We start from the raw sequence: 15,942 nt of genomic DNA, 5'->3' as shown, positions 1-15,942 counted from the left end.
AGGGAAGGGGAAGGGAAGGGGAAGGAGAGGGAGCCCCCCGCGGCGGGAGCGCGCGGCTCCGCGGCCTCCTGCGCGTTCCGAGCGCCCAGGCCCTTCCCCCGGCGCTGCTCGCGCTCTCCTCCCCTTCTCCGGGCTTAGCCCCTTTTTTTGTTCCTCTGAAAGCGGTATCGAAGTGGTTATGCAACGCTTCGCTGCCTGGCAGCCCCGGGTTCTCTCCCCCTCCTCAACCCGTAGTGCTGGTGCTTCCGCCTCGATGTTGCCCCGGGAGAGGCGGGGGATGCCCTAAGGCCGCGCTCAGCACCCGGCTCTGCTGCCACCGGCGCTCCTAGCGGCAGTGTTTTCCCTCTTCCTCTGCAGGGAGGGACGCGAGCACAGATACCGCTTTCCTAAGGTAACACTAGTTTTAAGTGTAAGATTACAGTGAGCTGGGGCTTAACGCTTCCAGCCTTTAAGTGCCGAAGGAACAGACCGAGTTTAATGTGATTCGGTTATAAAGAACACTCAACTGATGACCTGTGGGAATATTTCCTTATAGGCTTGGCTCTGCAGGCTTAGCACTAAAGTCTGCTTGGCACCACCTTTTGGGAGAGGTCTGCAAAAGGGGCTCTGGACAAGGCCATGGATAAAGGCAGCCGCTCGCCCACCCTGTTCTTTTGGTGCATGGGAGCGTTTGCAGTCGCAAACCCAGCGAGTTAATGGTGTTCATCATCACCTTGGGAGACAGCGAGAGCCACCTGTGCCATCCAGCCATCTGTGCCATCCAGCCCCTGCTGCTGTGCTCCCACAGAAGGCCGTGGATGAGAAAACAGAAGAGTTCAAGCTGGTCTACAGGTTTCCGGGGATTAGGTACTGCCGGGTCCTGTCCAGGCTGAAGCTGTTACAGACTGCCACCACCATGGCCATCCTGCCGCCCATCTGCTACCTCTATCTGCAACAACAGGTTTCTCTGAGTATCTTCTTATACACAACCGGCATTGCTGTCTTTGCTGGTGCAATGCTGTATGGTATGAGCTACTTTTTCAGACGAATTATCGGATTAATCTACTTAAATAAAACTGGCCGTACTGTCAAAGTGGCCCACTTGACATTTTGGGGAAGACGGAATGACATTTACTGCCCCACCGAGTCAGTGGTGACTTTGGATGAAGTTGGAGATAGCAAGAGGGAGATACTTCTTCAGTTCAAACGCCATGATAGTACAGATATTTTGTATTTTACGATTAAGTTTGGCCAGATCGTAGACAAACAGAAGTTCAGTCAAATATTTGGAGAACTTGAGTGATACAACAGCCAATTTCAAGTGCTTTCCCATGTTGCATGTTCATTGTGCTTACTTTGTGATGTTTAATTAATCTACCAAACTGACATGCTTCTGTCATTTTTCTATGCAAAGCCTGCTGGTAAGTGCATTTAGCGTAAAGAACAATTCACCAGGCTAAACGTCTCTGTAGCTTGTTTAAGGTGTGAGCGGTGGCTGTTCTGTGGCGTGTACAGGGATGTGCATGGTGCAGAGTCACCAGCAGCTCCGAGTCTGAACTGTCCCACTGGGAAGGTGCAGCGGGAGGCAGAGTTACCAGTGCTGACCCCGAGTGTTTCAGTTGGCCTCTGAGATTGTTTTGAAACAGGAAAAAACTCTTGGAGTGAAATGCAGTAACTCTACCAGAGCATGCTCACCTTAAATTAATTGTTTCATTTAGTGAATTTTAGGTTGACTGGGAAGCCTTTTGAAATTAAAACTTGTCTTATACCTACATATGATAAATAAAGCTGGATGTGAGAGAGACATGCATTGATGAACTCAGGATAATTGGCAAGAAGGTAGAAGAGGTGTAAGGTGCGTGGGGTCTCTTGGCAAGGTCTTCCAGGATGTGAACGTGAGCAAAGCAAGGGTACATGTTGCCAGTTCAGCTGTAAGGGTAAGTTAGAGACTGGGACAGCATTTCAGGAGCCTCTCATAGAAATTGCTTTCCCATTGGAATCGAGGAAAACCACACCTGAACTATGGTGCTGTGAGTTACAGGGACAGTCTGTCACCCTTGGTCAGTTTGGATCCTAATGACCATCTGAAAATTTGGAACTACTTGTCCTTCTGGGCATATATTCATGTTTGTTTTGTATGTGCAAATGATGTTTAATCAGTGCTGTAACACTTGAGTTGCAAAAGCTTCAGTAAATGTTACCAAAATTACCTTAGACTATGTGAATTAAACCATCTTCTATGAAGTTGACCATACAGCCTGGGAAACAAGTCATCTGTGTCCCCTGATGCGTTTACCGATTTGGGCGTATTTTAACCTCAAAAGCTCTGTTGTCAAATACACTTTCCATCCCTACTCCTCCAATCTGGGTTTACCTAAAATGAAAAAAGGTAAGATAGCTAAAAGCTGTGTTGAATTACGGCTCAAAATACGTGTACTTTGTATTCTGTTGAACTTGGCAGGGTTGGCTGCCTCAGCATCTCCAGGTCTGTGAAGGCCACTGGTCTCACTCTGCGGTGTTAGTATGACTCATTCTTTTCTAAAACCAAAACTTCAGTAGAAAGGAAGAGCAGGATTTAAACCCAGGAAAGAAACCTGATCACTTGTAACATGTGAAACTTTTTTTGAATTGTCAGAAGCAAGTTAACTCTTAACACCAATAGAGAAGTTTGCAGAGCAGCAGATGCAGGTAAGTTAAGTCACTGTTTAAGTGCACAGGCTAACCCCGATTTACTATTTATTCGTGTTGAACTTCTCCTAATGGGGACTCTATTATTTTAAATTTTGGCCAATAGTGTATGGTAGAGTAATATCTAAAGGAAGAGAGAAATGGTCCATGGCTTAAACCCTATGGCAGCAAAATACAGTGGACTCTATGAAACACTGTGTTTTTTGAGGCTTATTTTCATAAGAATGTATTTAATATGCGCTAATGATTCAGTTTAGTCATGTACCAAGTGTAAAGTAAAAAGCCCTGGAGAAGTTCAATTATAAATATTTTATTTAATAATATTGATTACACATGAGATGTCATTCGTTATGAATCTGTGTACAGTTACTAGTTACACCATGACGTGTAGTTAAGTATTTGTTTAAACATTTATTTGGCACTGTCCACAGTATGCTGTAAACAACATTAACTTTATATGCTTCAGCTGCAGTGCTTTCTATGTATTCTCTAACATGATTTCATCAACATGTTGTACACAATTATACAGTTACTGAGTGTCAGTAAAAATTATAAAAACACCTAGAGTATTCATAATAAAAGTGAAGATGTGGTAAGACTTCAACTTACTGGACCTTTGCTTCTGTAAAAGTACAAGACTTGCTAGAGACATTTACTAAAACTACTGCACTGATATGTTGAACAGAGTAATTCCCAAAATGCTGTCGGATACAGTTCTTGGTTTGACTCTCCTCTTGCTGATAATACGCTTACGAGGACAGTGATGACCGTGAGGTTTTGCTGAACACCAGTTTACTAGTCCTTCCCCCCAATTTCTACCACCTCTGTTCAAAAACCTGCTCAGGTTCTGACCAGCTGGCACCAGAATTGTGGTTTCTGTAGAGAGGTTTACAGAGGTATTTTTAAGCTAGCAGAAGTGAGGGTACTTGAGTTTCCCAATACCAGCACTCAAGCTGGGAAAAAAACATGATTAACACTTCTCAAAGCAGGTAAAGAAACCTTTCACATTTTGGTAGCTGTGCTCTGTCTCTTACTATGTACTTAAAAATTGTGGCCAGATCCTAATAGAGTGACTGTAAAGTCCGCTGTGGTCCCTGGTTTTTGGTGCACAACATAAAGTTAAACTTAGTAAGCAAAATTCAGATGCTTGCTAGCCAAGAAAAAAAAAAAACAAAAAACAAACAGAAAAAGGCACCAGACCTAGTTCAAGTCAGCCTTGAGCAAAGAGCACATAGTAAAGAGATGTCCCAAACAAATCTCTGAAGAGAAACAAATTAATGAACTGTTGACACTTTTTGATCCTGTGGCTTTCTAGAAGATCTCTGAAATATCGGTGATTTAGAATAAACTATTAGAACAAAAATAGAATGACTTTGCATTATAAATGTGCCATTTGAACTCGGCCTTCACTGTAGTGGCTCTGATGTCAGGTAATGCCTAAGGTCAAGCAGTTCTGCTGTAGTTTTTCAAACTACCTCAGTATCCATGTAGAACTTGTAGTAGATAAAGTAGTAGATAAAGTAATGACTGTTGTGTGTTATGGGCAGATGGTAAAAACATCAACTCATCCTAGATGCTGGCAGGTGGAAATAACGTGCTTCACAGGATTCTCTAAGCTCTGTCAAGTTACGTACGTCAGGGTATAGTTTTCTCTGTACAAGTCTGATTGTAAGAGAAGTCAAAAGTTTTAAAACCCAGGATGAGGAAAAAAAGTACTTCAGTTCCACTTAGAGCCTGTGGCTGGGTGCACTGGTGCCGCTGAAGCAGGGTGGGAGGCTGGAGGCTGGGCACAGAGAGCTGATGGCATCCTGATCCAGTTGGTGGGTCTGTATTCAAGGGAATACAGCTGGAAGTTATTCGGTAAAATACCACACGTGGCAGTGGTGGAAAGCAGAGCTTTCCTGGAAACACCAGTTTTATTCCAGCTACCATTAGAGATTGGCACGTTCTGTATGGCAGGGGGGTGGCTTTAAGTGTTAGGCTGTACTTGCTGCTTCTGGACACCAGAGTAAATCCGCTGGGATTACCTGTGAAAACAGACTGTACCGGCTCATATTTAGACAATCAGATAGTCAGGGCCATGGATATAGAGAGGACTCTGCAATTAGCATGGCCCAAGCCAGAAGATGGAGGGCCACAGGTCCTAGCAATGCCGAGTGTGGGGCAGCTGTGGGCGCCTGGTGGTGGGCAGTACCACCGCTCTGCCTGGGCCGAGTTTGCATGGAGCAGCTTGCCGTGGGCAGGATTACAGACAGAACACAAACCTTAGTCTATGACTTTTACAGTTATCTTTTAAGTAGAGAAGACATGAATTAATGCAAACTAATTTCATAATCAGCTGTTCACAGTGCAAGGGAACTGCTTTTTACTTGAAGTTTGCTAAGATGTCACTGAAAATGTTCAGAAAGAGGTGTGCGTGATGATCCTTGAAGATCAGTGTTGGACGAAAACGAATCGATCTGTCGCCGCAGCCTCCCAGCACAACACCTAAAACCAGAACAGAATTCGTGCTTCCGTCACTGCCATCTCTGACAAACATCCAGTAACGCGGGTCTCCACAGGAGGGTGACCTCACTGCGGAGGGGCAGCAGAAGCTCCCCAAAGCAGTGCCAACCACACAGCTCAGAGGAACTGCCGGTGCCTGCAGCTGTCCTCTGACACCCGGGCAACGCTGGCACTAACGCCCAGCGGTGCGAAGACTCCACGCAGAGCTCCAACAGCATCCCAGGCTTCAAAGCTGCAACACTCTACTGGTTAAGTACCTCAGGGCCAGAACAAGACACAGTCGTTTCTTTGCAATTTTGGTTTTAAACCACTTCGGTTTGAATTACAAAAAATATCTCAGTGCTGGCAGACTTCTTCCTGCAGTACTTTAAATGAGTGGTATTTTTTTAAGGCCTTAATCAATTATTTCTTTGAAATGTCTGTGGGCAACAAAGATCTGTACTATTAAGCTGAGCTTACTTTGCCTCTAAGCATAGCCTCAGTTGGCCATGACACAGCTTGCCTTCTCTCCCTGCTGGCTTAGTTTCCAAAAACAAAAAATATCAATGTCTTCTACACTCCAAAATTTTGGTTTCACTATAGTTTAGCTGCATCATGCCTGCTTCTTTCAAGAGATACGAGTAACAGCAAAAACGGACAGCAGCAAACCCAGGGCCCACACACAGTTAAATTCCCCTCCTGGTACCTGAACTTGTTACAGCAAGAGTTCTGCAGTACAAGGGGGATGATGTAGACCTGTGCCAATCTGAGGCAACTCATTATAGTTCACTATTAGTTATTCCACAAAACTCATAGTTTTTCTCCCTGTGTTTTCCTGAGTGACAGTTACATTAACTTTCCTCGAATTTTCCTGATCTGTTCCCAAAGTAAACCATCCCTAGGTGCACCTGAAGGTCACCACAGGGCAACATGACAGTGATGTCACAAAAACTCATGCCCTAGATCTCTCCCAGTAATGTTACACCCACTGAGAAAGGTCGATGAACACAACAGAATGTTCTGATGTCCCTGAAAACACAAGTATTTCCAGAGAAGTCTAAATCCAGCTTTCATAATTTTGTTTCTGTCCCCTGGTACCGTAGTACACATACACCATAGGAAAAAGGAAAAGTTAAAGCATCCCACGTGCTACTGTTTGTCATTTGAAGCTAATCCACACACGCAGACTTTCTTACCTTTGTTTCTGGCTATTGTAATTAACTTGTTTCTAGTGGCATCATTTGGAGTGTCAAATGAACAGAATGTTCCTCTTCCTCTCACTCTGCTGATAAGATGGGGGTAACGAGCCTGCAAAGAGAGGAGGAAGTGTGCAGGGGGGCTGCTGCACCACGGGGCCCCTGGATTTCCCACATAACCTGGTGTCCTGCTCACCCCTTTCTGACCAAGGACTGCAGAGCCCAACAGCAGGCTGGCTCTCTCCCTCACAAAGCAGATAAACATTTGAGCAGGAAGTGAGAATGGATTTGCACCCCTGAGCTGGGTCAGGTAGACTCCTGGCACTTCCTGAAGCGAGCGGTAAGGACCTTACATCTAAAATTCACTCCAGGAAAACCTGAGCATAAACAGTCTGGAATAGAGCTAGATACCAGCTCGTTCTCATGCTGTACTAAGACCCTTGCTATTAGTACCTGCTTCACTTACCACCAAATAGAATCCTCATCGTATATAAGAGTAACATTTGGATACTACTAGTTGTATTCTGGCCCTCCACAAAGTATGAGTAATACAATTTTTTGTGTTCTCCTGCCTGCTATGCCTTGAAATTGTGGAGAGAGCAGAGATGGTGTGTGGGTTTATCCCGCACAAAATGCCTTTTGGGAGGTGAGCCTCTGCAAGCCTACCCTTAACTGCCTATCTGATTTTCCTCCTCATGTGCAGCTCCATAGTTGAAGCTGTGAGGAATTTCCCTTAGTCAAGGGAAAGCTACAGTTTTCTTGTTTCAACAGCCCAGTGGAACTGTAACAAAATATGAAGGCACTTTCCTTTAAAAAGAACTTTGGGGCAAATGAAATGCAAATGCTAGCTACGTGTGATAACAGAGACTTCTAGCAAAATTTAACTAGCTGCAGTTCATACCGTCAGAAATTTTGGGGGGTCACCTTTACACTGCATTAAAGTATATTAAACCAGCATTCTTAAGCCAGTAAAAGAAAGTGTATCTCAATTCCAATGGGACACAGCTATGCAGGCTTGCCTAGAAGTACCTAAACCAGCAAGTTATAATTATGGTCTAGTCCCCAGCTGGAGTTCCTCAGTCCAAGTATTTCAACTGGATGAGGCTGGACCCTACCCAATGAGCAAATTTCCCCTTCTTATCTGCAGTCCTTCCAGATGTTTACCTGTAAATCCAGCAGCCCAGTCAGTAGTGCTTTCCCAGCGTGGGTTGCATTGTTTAGAAGGTCTTCTCTTTTAATAACCTTAATGACTTCAGCAAGCATAAGGTTCTTGGATGGATCTCCAAGCCAGGTATTAAAAATCCGATAGGGCTTGGGAAAGCATGGAAAGAGAGTTGTGGAACATGTTAGAAGACAAACCACTATAATAAAGAAAAGCAAGCCATCAAACCAGTAATGCAAACTGGCGTAGGAAAAAGCACGCACTGATCTCACCAACCCCCTTTTTTTTTGTTGTTGTAAGAGCAAAATAGAGCTGCCCTGCTGAGCAGAAACAAAGGGCAACTACTTTATGCTACAAATTTAGTGCTTCTGTCTTGCTGCTCTGACATGTTACTGAAACACGGCAACAGACGACATGGAAACCAGCATCATCTAAGCAGGTTTTACATTCAAGCTTTATGTTCTCCCCTCACCCCCCTTTTTATTTCCATTTATTACATCTAAAATGTCATTAATGTGAAGCAGAAATCTTGCTGGCAGAATCTGTAATTCTGACATACAAGCTCTGAAGACACCAAGTTGTCCTACAGAAAAAGGTGTCAGTCAGTGGTAGGATTTTGTACCGAGGGTTAGTTCATCAGGTGAAACCCGGTTCTCCACTCTCTCCCACCAGCTTTATGGCCTTTGTGACTGACAGCAACTGGGATAACAGTGAAGAAGTGACAACTCTTGTGTAAGCTCGAATCGAGTATCTGTGAACCAGCAGCTCCATCTGGCTGAACCTGCATTACCAAAGGAAAGCTCTTCCATCGGCATGACAGTTCCTCATGGGTCACCAACTAACACAGAGTTCAAGTTTCATTGAAAATCTTACAGCATTGGGCCTGAACTCCTCTTTGTGGAAAAATCCTCCTGTCATCATCTTCTTACTGAATGTTACCACATCAGCTGGGTCATCCAGGCCCCAGTGTTCATGTGCCCAGAATTTTCCTGTGCAGCCACCTCCTGTCTGCACCTCGTCCACCAAGAACGCGCAGCCATGCTGCAGAGACAGACGTAAAGAGTGGGGAACGTGAGCTCTCATGTCCAACACAAACACACCTCCCCGAGTGAACAGATAAATACAAGCCAATCACACGCACCTTCCCTCCTTCCTCTCCCTTCACTGCTCCAAATCTCCCCTCCTCAAGCCCCGTACCAATGCCACTGACTGCGCGTTAGACTTCACGGTGAAAAATTCACCTATTTTTTTCAGAAATGTATTTTCTACCTAAATTCACAAACGTGTTTTTTTTATATAGTCTTCAGCATTTTTACAGGATACCTAAAAACACCTGGGAGGAGTCTAGGTGGCATTTTCAAAGCCCCTGAGGAAAGCAGAACATCATTTGTAGGAGTTCTGTTAGTTTTAAATAAGCAGTGTCTGTCTTCAATCTGAGTCAGGCATTTGTGGCACAAAGGCAATACCAGCAAGCATGATCGGTTCAGTCTAGGGGCCTAAAATGATCCTGGAAGAGCCACCTTTTTAGATGAGTCTGCTGAAAGAGTTACTCATTTTAGCTAGCAACATATTTTTTTTTTTTTTTTAATGTGAAGGACTATTTTGTTGAAACTTTCGGACAGGGAGAACAAGCTATACCGTGATACTGTAACTAAAAACAATTGCTAAGTACTTCTGGCAGCATCTTGTTTTAGACAAGGCAAACCTTTCCATTTCACTTTTACCGTATCACCCCTGCACGAGCAGCTGTTAACAACGGGAAAAGCTGCTTTTTCTCATGGCAGAACAGAGTTTTCCAAATGTCACCTGTGTGCTTCTCTGCAAGCACACAAATGTTTTGAGGGTGAAAAAAGCACGGAGCAGGTCTTATTGAGGGTCAGCACTTCTAAATGGGTAACTTCACATCCCAAGTATCAAGATCCTTTTCATTGTTTCAACATCAGCACTACAGTTGGACTCAATTTGTGTTTCAGCTTTTTTTTTTACAATTAAAACCAAGTATTTCAACAAAAAAAAAAAAAAATCACCCTTTCCCAAACCTGCCTATTCTGAAATTGTTTGAACCGCCTCAACAAATTGGTATTATCATTTAAAGAACACTACTGCAAAATCCGTAGTTAATGAATCAGAGTAATTTCTCTCTCAGGCATCAGAAGAAGATTTATTGGACTGAGGAGACAACGAGGTGCGCATCGAATGGAAAGTGCTGTGCTGACAAGGGCTTGCTTGTATCTGAATACATGTACATGACTACCCCAGCTGCTACTACGGAGGCCTGTGAAGCTCTCAAAGTGCCTGGGGCACGGGGAAGATCTCTGGAGACACCAGGAAGTATTTGCATGTTTAGCTACCACTGAGCGAACAGTGAAATATTTTATTACCTTTCTGGCAATGTCTCGTAGCTTTCTGAAGAAGTCGTCTGAAGCATGGTTGTCCCCACCCTCTGACTGTATTGGTTCTATAATGATTCCAGCCACGATCTTCTTCTTTTTCCTGTACTTTACAATCAGGTCTTCTACCTATAAATCAAACATTTAAGGTACATTCTCCCTTCAGGACATTCACACATTTCCTCTGCAACAGATTAAATCTCAGCTACAGAACTTCAACTTTTCACAGACATTCCTGGCTACAAAGGTGTCAGGAAGCGCAAGGAATTAAGAAGTAGTTTCTCCAGCATTTAACACTGCCCTCTTGTTCCTGAATAATGCTTAAGTCATACCCTAAACACATTATCACTACTTGCACGTTCACCTACAACGGTGTGAAAGCTCTAGCAAATTTCAGCTGAAAGTATAATGGAAACCACTGCAGCTTGCTGTGCCTTTGCTGTCATTCCACCTAAGCAATACAGGAGAAAACAGATTTTGTGTCAGAAAACAAAAACTCAGCTAATGTATTAAGGTAATCCAGTAAATTTGCTTTTTCTAGTCACCCACTGCAGATACATTAAAACCAATCAGATGAAATAGTGCAGAAATGCTGTTGCTGCTAAGGGGCTCACAAGAGAAGTTTTAACTAACCTTGTAGTGCCGGTTGCTGTGGTTAGTAGTGTCATCTGTACCTGAAATACCCCCGAGAGCTTTCAGGGCCCACAACCCGTGCAGGCTGTATAAAGCACTGGTTTCCAAAGGGTGCCAGTAAGTCAGTCCACAGACTTTGACAGAACCTTTGGCTTTTTATTTGATTTTTTTAAATAACAGCTTCAAGTCTGTGGATTGATTTTTTGCATCACAATTCCCTCGCCCCAGGCTATTGCGGCGCAAACCCAGGGAAGCGATCTGCTATGCTTTTTGTTTTCTCTGAGGGTAGGCAGGTTTGAGAAGGAAGTCTCTTGGGTCCAGCTCTGCTCAGCACACCACGGCCCCCTCCTCTGCAGTTGGTTATGATGCTCTGAACCCTGCACTGCTTTGGTTCCAGTCACAGCACACACCAGGCCTTGCTCCCCACTGCCTCGGGAGTGAGCCCTTGCGAGTGACAGATCCTGGAGTCTCATGGTTTGGGTACCTGGAGACAGTTTTCCTCCCTTAAACTCTGTTCTGCCCCTTTCCTTTCTGCTGGGCCAGGGAAGGCACAGAGTCCCTGCCCACCCACTCCCCGCAGCCAGAGGCAGGATCGGAGCTTTATGGCAGAAGGCTACCACAGAAAAACTGCAAAACCTGAAATAGCGTTACAGGTTCTCTCTGCAGAGGATTATACACACTGTGCTCTCTTAGTCCATGTCCCCTTGCAACACCTGGCAGACAAGTTCACTGTGATGTAACAAACTTCTCTTGAACGTGAAATTTCACTTTGCTACGATTCACGTAGACCTGTAATTCCCAGTAAACTGGCTATTCTGAAAAACAGGGACAAACTTCTGACTGTAAACAACACTGAATGCTGTTTTAATCACATGCTATTCCAATCCCTGCAAACACTGTTTTAGTGAAAAGCAGCTAATCCTACAAACACTATTCATTATTTCAAACCAAAGCCAACAGAAAGCTGCCAGCAAATTTTTTACCTCCTCTAAACAGCGGGCTTCTTCCTGTTGATTCTCTTTCACAAAGTCTTCCAGAGGATACTTTAGCCTTGGAAATGGAGCAATAGGCCAGTCCAGCGATGGAATGTCCAATTTGTGAACTGCTTTAGAGTGAGTTGTAGCTAAGCAACCTAAACCCAGAAAAGCAAAAATTGAAATAATACTTGTCTAGTAACAATAGAGGAAAAAAGCTATGAAGTGGTGAAAAATTGCCTGACACCAGGACTGTAGAATTCTCTTAACTGCTCTGTGTTCTTACTTTATTTTCTGAAATACTGGGTAATTGGATTTCATCAGGTTTAAGTGGATTGCTCTAGCTTTTAAGCATCAGTTTCCACATGCACCGTTCCAGGAGAACAGGGGAACCTCTTGTCTATTGAAAGAGGTTGCTCAGACAAGATGGGTTTCACCTTTCCAAAGGCAGCTGCTCACAAAGCTCAGAATTGCAGCACTCTTGGGTAACATGTTTAGAAGCGGATTGAGCCGATATGAAATGGTAAAAATGAGTGACATCTTGTTTGTATATTGTGGTGATTTTACCCCAGGAGTTAGATTTTTACTAGTGTAGACAGGAAACCTTGGATTCAGAATGGAAGTTAGAAACCTTCTGAGAATAAATTTTTAAAAAATGTAGAATTAATTCCCACTGTCACTCAAATACTGTTTCAGTACTGGTGGGGCTTCCAAGGCAAACCTTCAATAAACCTACAGCCGCTCCACTGGTACCACTGGTCTAAGGAAAAAAAACCACTTTGCAGAAATTCCAGTGAGAAGACAGTTACTGCTGCAGCCGAGAGGAGGGAAAGGAAGGGATGTGTTGCTGGCAGTGCTTTTCTTACCCAGGGTCCTTCCGTGGAAGCCGCCCATGAAGGAGAGCATGGCGTAGTCGGGGCAGCCGGGGGGCTGGAAGCAGAGCAGAGAGCGGGCGGTCAGCGTGTGCCAGGGCCCCGCCACCACCCCGCCACCAGAGCACAGCGGGGTGGCTGGGCCAAGCTCCTGCCTCCCACAGCATGCTGGTCGCCTTCCTCCCCGACCATCAGGCACCACAAGTTGTTACGCTCACCCGTTTAAACAAAGACATTTGCATCCCCTAAGAGCTGCCCGATGTCCTAAAATACATCATTAATGCTAACGAATACTTGGCAATTTATACTGCATCATAATGTCACCTCACACAGGAGCTCACACCAAGGCTGATCGTTGAGTACGATCAGTCCCTTTTTGTACAAATTCAGAGCACGTGTGCAGGGGGTGGCCGTGCCCAGGTGTGGCACCAGGGGCTGGGGGGGGTGAGGTTCAGCACTGGGGGCTCTGAGGAGAGGCCAGGGCTGCCCGTGACAGACACCCCATGTGTTTCTGACGGGTCACTGTACCAAGGACGAGCAGGAACCGTGACAAAAGACATGCAAACTGTAAACTATCTGGAATTTAATAAAAGGATATACTTGGGGTAAGACCCCACCCTGTCTAAAAATACAGATTCTCTATGTCTCTCTTTTATCCTGCAAGTGAGAGAGGACTGTCACCACTTACTCCATTTACACCTTTAGTCTTGTACCCCACACTCAGCTACAGGGTCAAGGCTCCAGTATTTGTGACTGAATTCTGGAGGATTCCCCCCAAAAAGGTGGATGGAGTTGCCCTCTCAAATCTCTCCCCTCCCCCAACTGTAAAGAGAACTCAGACAATTAGCTCAAAGAGGAATCCTACTGTTAATTGCTGAACTTGGACCAAAAAAATGATCATTAGTTTTACAAGTCTTTAGTCATCATAAAAATTTCCTGCTCCTTCAGCTCACGATGTGCCATCCTCTTATTTGTACTGTCACAGCCACCTGTCTGACCGTGCTGTAAGCATCACTACAGAACGTAAAAAATAATTCTGAAGACAAACAAAACAAAACAACCCTGTAAGAACCCTCCTCATTTTTAAAGCCAAATGAGTTCCCTAATCCCATGTGAATGAATTGAATGTTCATCACTACAGAAGTACTAAAGATCAGGCTGGGACCAGCGGGTTATTAATTTCTAACATGTTTATCTCAAAGAAGAGATAAAATACTCTGTTCTCTGCTATTGTTGCATGTTAAGATTTGTGTCTGGCGAGAGGAAAACCACCTCAACTGAAGGTGAATAGGACTTCAGAGGTTTATCAGCTGCATCTCAATTTCCTCATCCTGCCTGTTGTTAACATTTAGTTGGACAAATTTTAACCAACCCCTTGATCAATTCTAAGCCATAAAATCACAACTTCTGAAAAAAAAATAATTTAGAAGGTCTGTTGTTATTTGTAAACTTTTCCATGTATTAATGATCTCCATGGACCCATCCATCACGTGGACCCCTCTCTAGCAAACGATTTGTCAAGAAAAAAAGGGAGATCTTCCCAAGATTCACAATCTGGGAAGGATGCAAAAGAACACAAGCAGCAGGTTTTGATGTATGCTGGGAGCAGTTTGTATTTCACCATTTCCTAAATTTACAAAACCAAGATTCCACTGCAAGGACAGTAAAGCCAATTTTTCCTCCCAATCTTTCCCTATAAACCCAAGCCAATGGTACATCTGTAGGTGTGGTAAAGAACAAATGTTACCTGGTTAATCATGCAAGATTCCAGTTCCTCTTTTGTGACGTTATTATGGCCCCTCTCCTTGTTCTGGGAAAACAAAAACCAAACACAACCCAACAGATCATTTTCCTGTAGTTGTAACCAATGCATTTATGGCTGAACCACAAATTAGTAATGCTGGTATTCCAAATTAGAGCCTGACTGTGGCTCTTACATATTGACTGCAATCTCAATTGTCTTTACTTCCTTTTCTTTATAATTTCTAGTGTTGTGTCAATGTAAAATGAAAGCTTAGATGAAGACTTTTTAATAAAGATTTTATACTAGGTTGAATATAAATAACATCGTACAAGACTTCCTCCAATCCTTATTTTGTTTTACAGTAACACTTCTGATGATGAGCAAATACTCATTTCTACATCTAAACCTTAAAAAAAAAAACCCCATAAAAAAATCTTAGTATTTTACTCACTCTGTACCACATAAATATTGCTTTAAAGGCATTTTCATTAGAGCAGGATCCGCAAGACATGGTGATCACTTGCGACAGGCCCTTAGGAGCCACCTGTCAATGAAAACAGAAAATTACTCCAAAATATTATGCAGAAGTATAGTGCAAAGTGATAATAATATTGATCAGTCCTCAACATCATCAGCTTCAGTATAAGGGAGACTGGCCATGCCTAGGATGAAGAAAGCCAATTTCAATTGCAGATGAGAGGGCTCAACTCAGTTTCAGCCCCAAGGATCTTCAAATTTACATCAAAACAAACAGAAGCCACTCACTCCAGTATCTCTTATGAAAGCACAGTGAACAGAAGTCAGTGAAAATGGGTTTTCTCATCAGTTCCTGAATCCAGAATGAAAGAGGCAGTATCTGTGCAGAGCGGGCATGTCACCCTCGCACATTCAGCTGTCAAGTTGGGGAAAAAGGTTCAATCTCATTACTTGAAGCGGGGAAGCAGGAGGACAAACACCTAATCTGTAATGCTCCCTATTAAAATCCCTAACATCCTTTGATGTGCCCATGTCCCTAAACACAGAACATGGTAACTTGTCACTCCTGTCTTAAACTTACTGATAACAGAGATTCCTTCAGTCTTTCTGCAAAGTTCTCTGGAGGTAAAATCCCTAGGGCAGGTCTGTTGATAAAAGTGCTCTACAAAGACAAAGGAAGAAAAAATTGTTAGGTTTTACCATCACATGAAAAATATCATTTTGATATCAAGGCAGTTACATTTTATTCTAATTACAAATACCAGCCAGAAATTTTGTAATCATGGCACAAGGTGCTTTAAAACCAGGGAATAATATTCATGTCTTAGAATATGTTTTTCTGTCTAATCCTTAATACTTTATTCTTGCAGAACACCTTAGAAAAAGTGCATTGCCATTTTAGTTGCTCAATCTCAATTTTCCTTATACACAGGAAATACACTTTAAAATCTTAATTACTTACCTTCGGTTTGAGTAGCTAAATCTAAATTCAATTAAGATAGCAGCACTTTCTTCCTTACTGAGCTTCAAGACAGACTATTTCAGAACGCTGTGGTTGTAAACATCCTCCAGATACTATTACAATGGGGTTCGGGGGAACAAAGCAAAAGTAAACTTAAAGGATAAGGGCTACATCTGAGAAAGCTAACAGACACGCAAGGATCGGCAACAGAATGCTACAATAAAATCGATTTCTGACAAAACCCTTGTGCACACAGGCATGCTGACTCCCTTCTAGACTCCCCTGGCACGTACAGTAATGGGCAGTGCAGTAAGGAAACTGGTGAGAAGCTAGAACCTGCATGTTACTACCTCCCTACTCAGCAACATGCATTTAATCGAGC

General features: G+C 43.5%; 2 protein-coding genes across 4 annotated transcripts in view; one reads left to right on the top strand and one right to left on the bottom strand.

Moving 5' to 3' along the window:
• The first annotated feature begins 253 nt into the window (after positions 1 to 253).
• TMEM186 (transmembrane protein 186) lies at positions 254 to 3,826 on the top strand. The gene is made up of 3 exons (XM_026859134.1): positions 254 to 270; positions 358 to 391; positions 536 to 3,826. Exons 1-3 carry the CDS (start codon positions 254 to 256, stop codon positions 1,280 to 1,282), a joined length of 798 nt encoding a protein of 265 aa, XP_026714935.1. The 3' UTR covers positions 1,283 to 3,826.
• ABAT (4-aminobutyrate aminotransferase) overlaps positions 2,958 to 15,942 on the bottom strand; it is a 51,787-nt gene continuing 38,802 nt past the window's right edge. For all 3 annotated transcript variants that reach the window (XM_026859048.1, XM_026859047.1, XM_026859046.1), the window contains exons 7-16: positions 15,180 to 15,260; positions 14,574 to 14,666; positions 14,126 to 14,188; positions 12,373 to 12,436; positions 11,516 to 11,664; positions 9,891 to 10,028; positions 8,383 to 8,550; positions 7,512 to 7,658; positions 6,348 to 6,459; positions 2,958 to 5,154 (exon numbers count right to left, since the gene is read on the bottom strand). In XM_026859048.1, coding sequence (XP_026714849.1) covers positions 5,033 to 5,154; positions 6,348 to 6,459; positions 7,512 to 7,658; positions 8,383 to 8,550; positions 9,891 to 10,028; positions 11,516 to 11,664; positions 12,373 to 12,436; positions 14,126 to 14,188; positions 14,574 to 14,666; positions 15,180 to 15,260 — 1,137 coding nt within the window. In that variant the 3' untranslated portion in view covers positions 2,958 to 5,032. The remainder of the gene's footprint in view (positions 5,155 to 6,347; positions 6,460 to 7,511; positions 7,659 to 8,382; positions 8,551 to 9,890; positions 10,029 to 11,515; positions 11,665 to 12,372; positions 12,437 to 14,125; positions 14,189 to 14,573; positions 14,667 to 15,179; positions 15,261 to 15,942) is intronic.

The sequence above is a fragment of the Athene cunicularia genome (assembly GCF_003259725.1).
Source record: "Athene cunicularia isolate RWA chromosome 14 unlocalized genomic scaffold, athCun1 chr14_part1, whole genome shotgun sequence".
NCBI classification, from domain to species: Eukaryota; Metazoa; Chordata; class Aves; order Strigiformes; family Strigidae; genus Athene; species Athene cunicularia.
Note: the sequence above shows the minus strand (reverse complement) of the source record. Positions and strands in the feature narration are given on the sequence as shown.

Bases quoted from the DNA above. Each gene is read 5' to 3' on its own strand.
- TMEM186 (XM_026859134.1), top strand. The intron at 392-535 runs GTAACACTAGTT...ATTTCCTTATAG, and splicing joins ACAGATACCGCTTTCCTAAG to GCTTGGCTCTGCAGGCTTAG.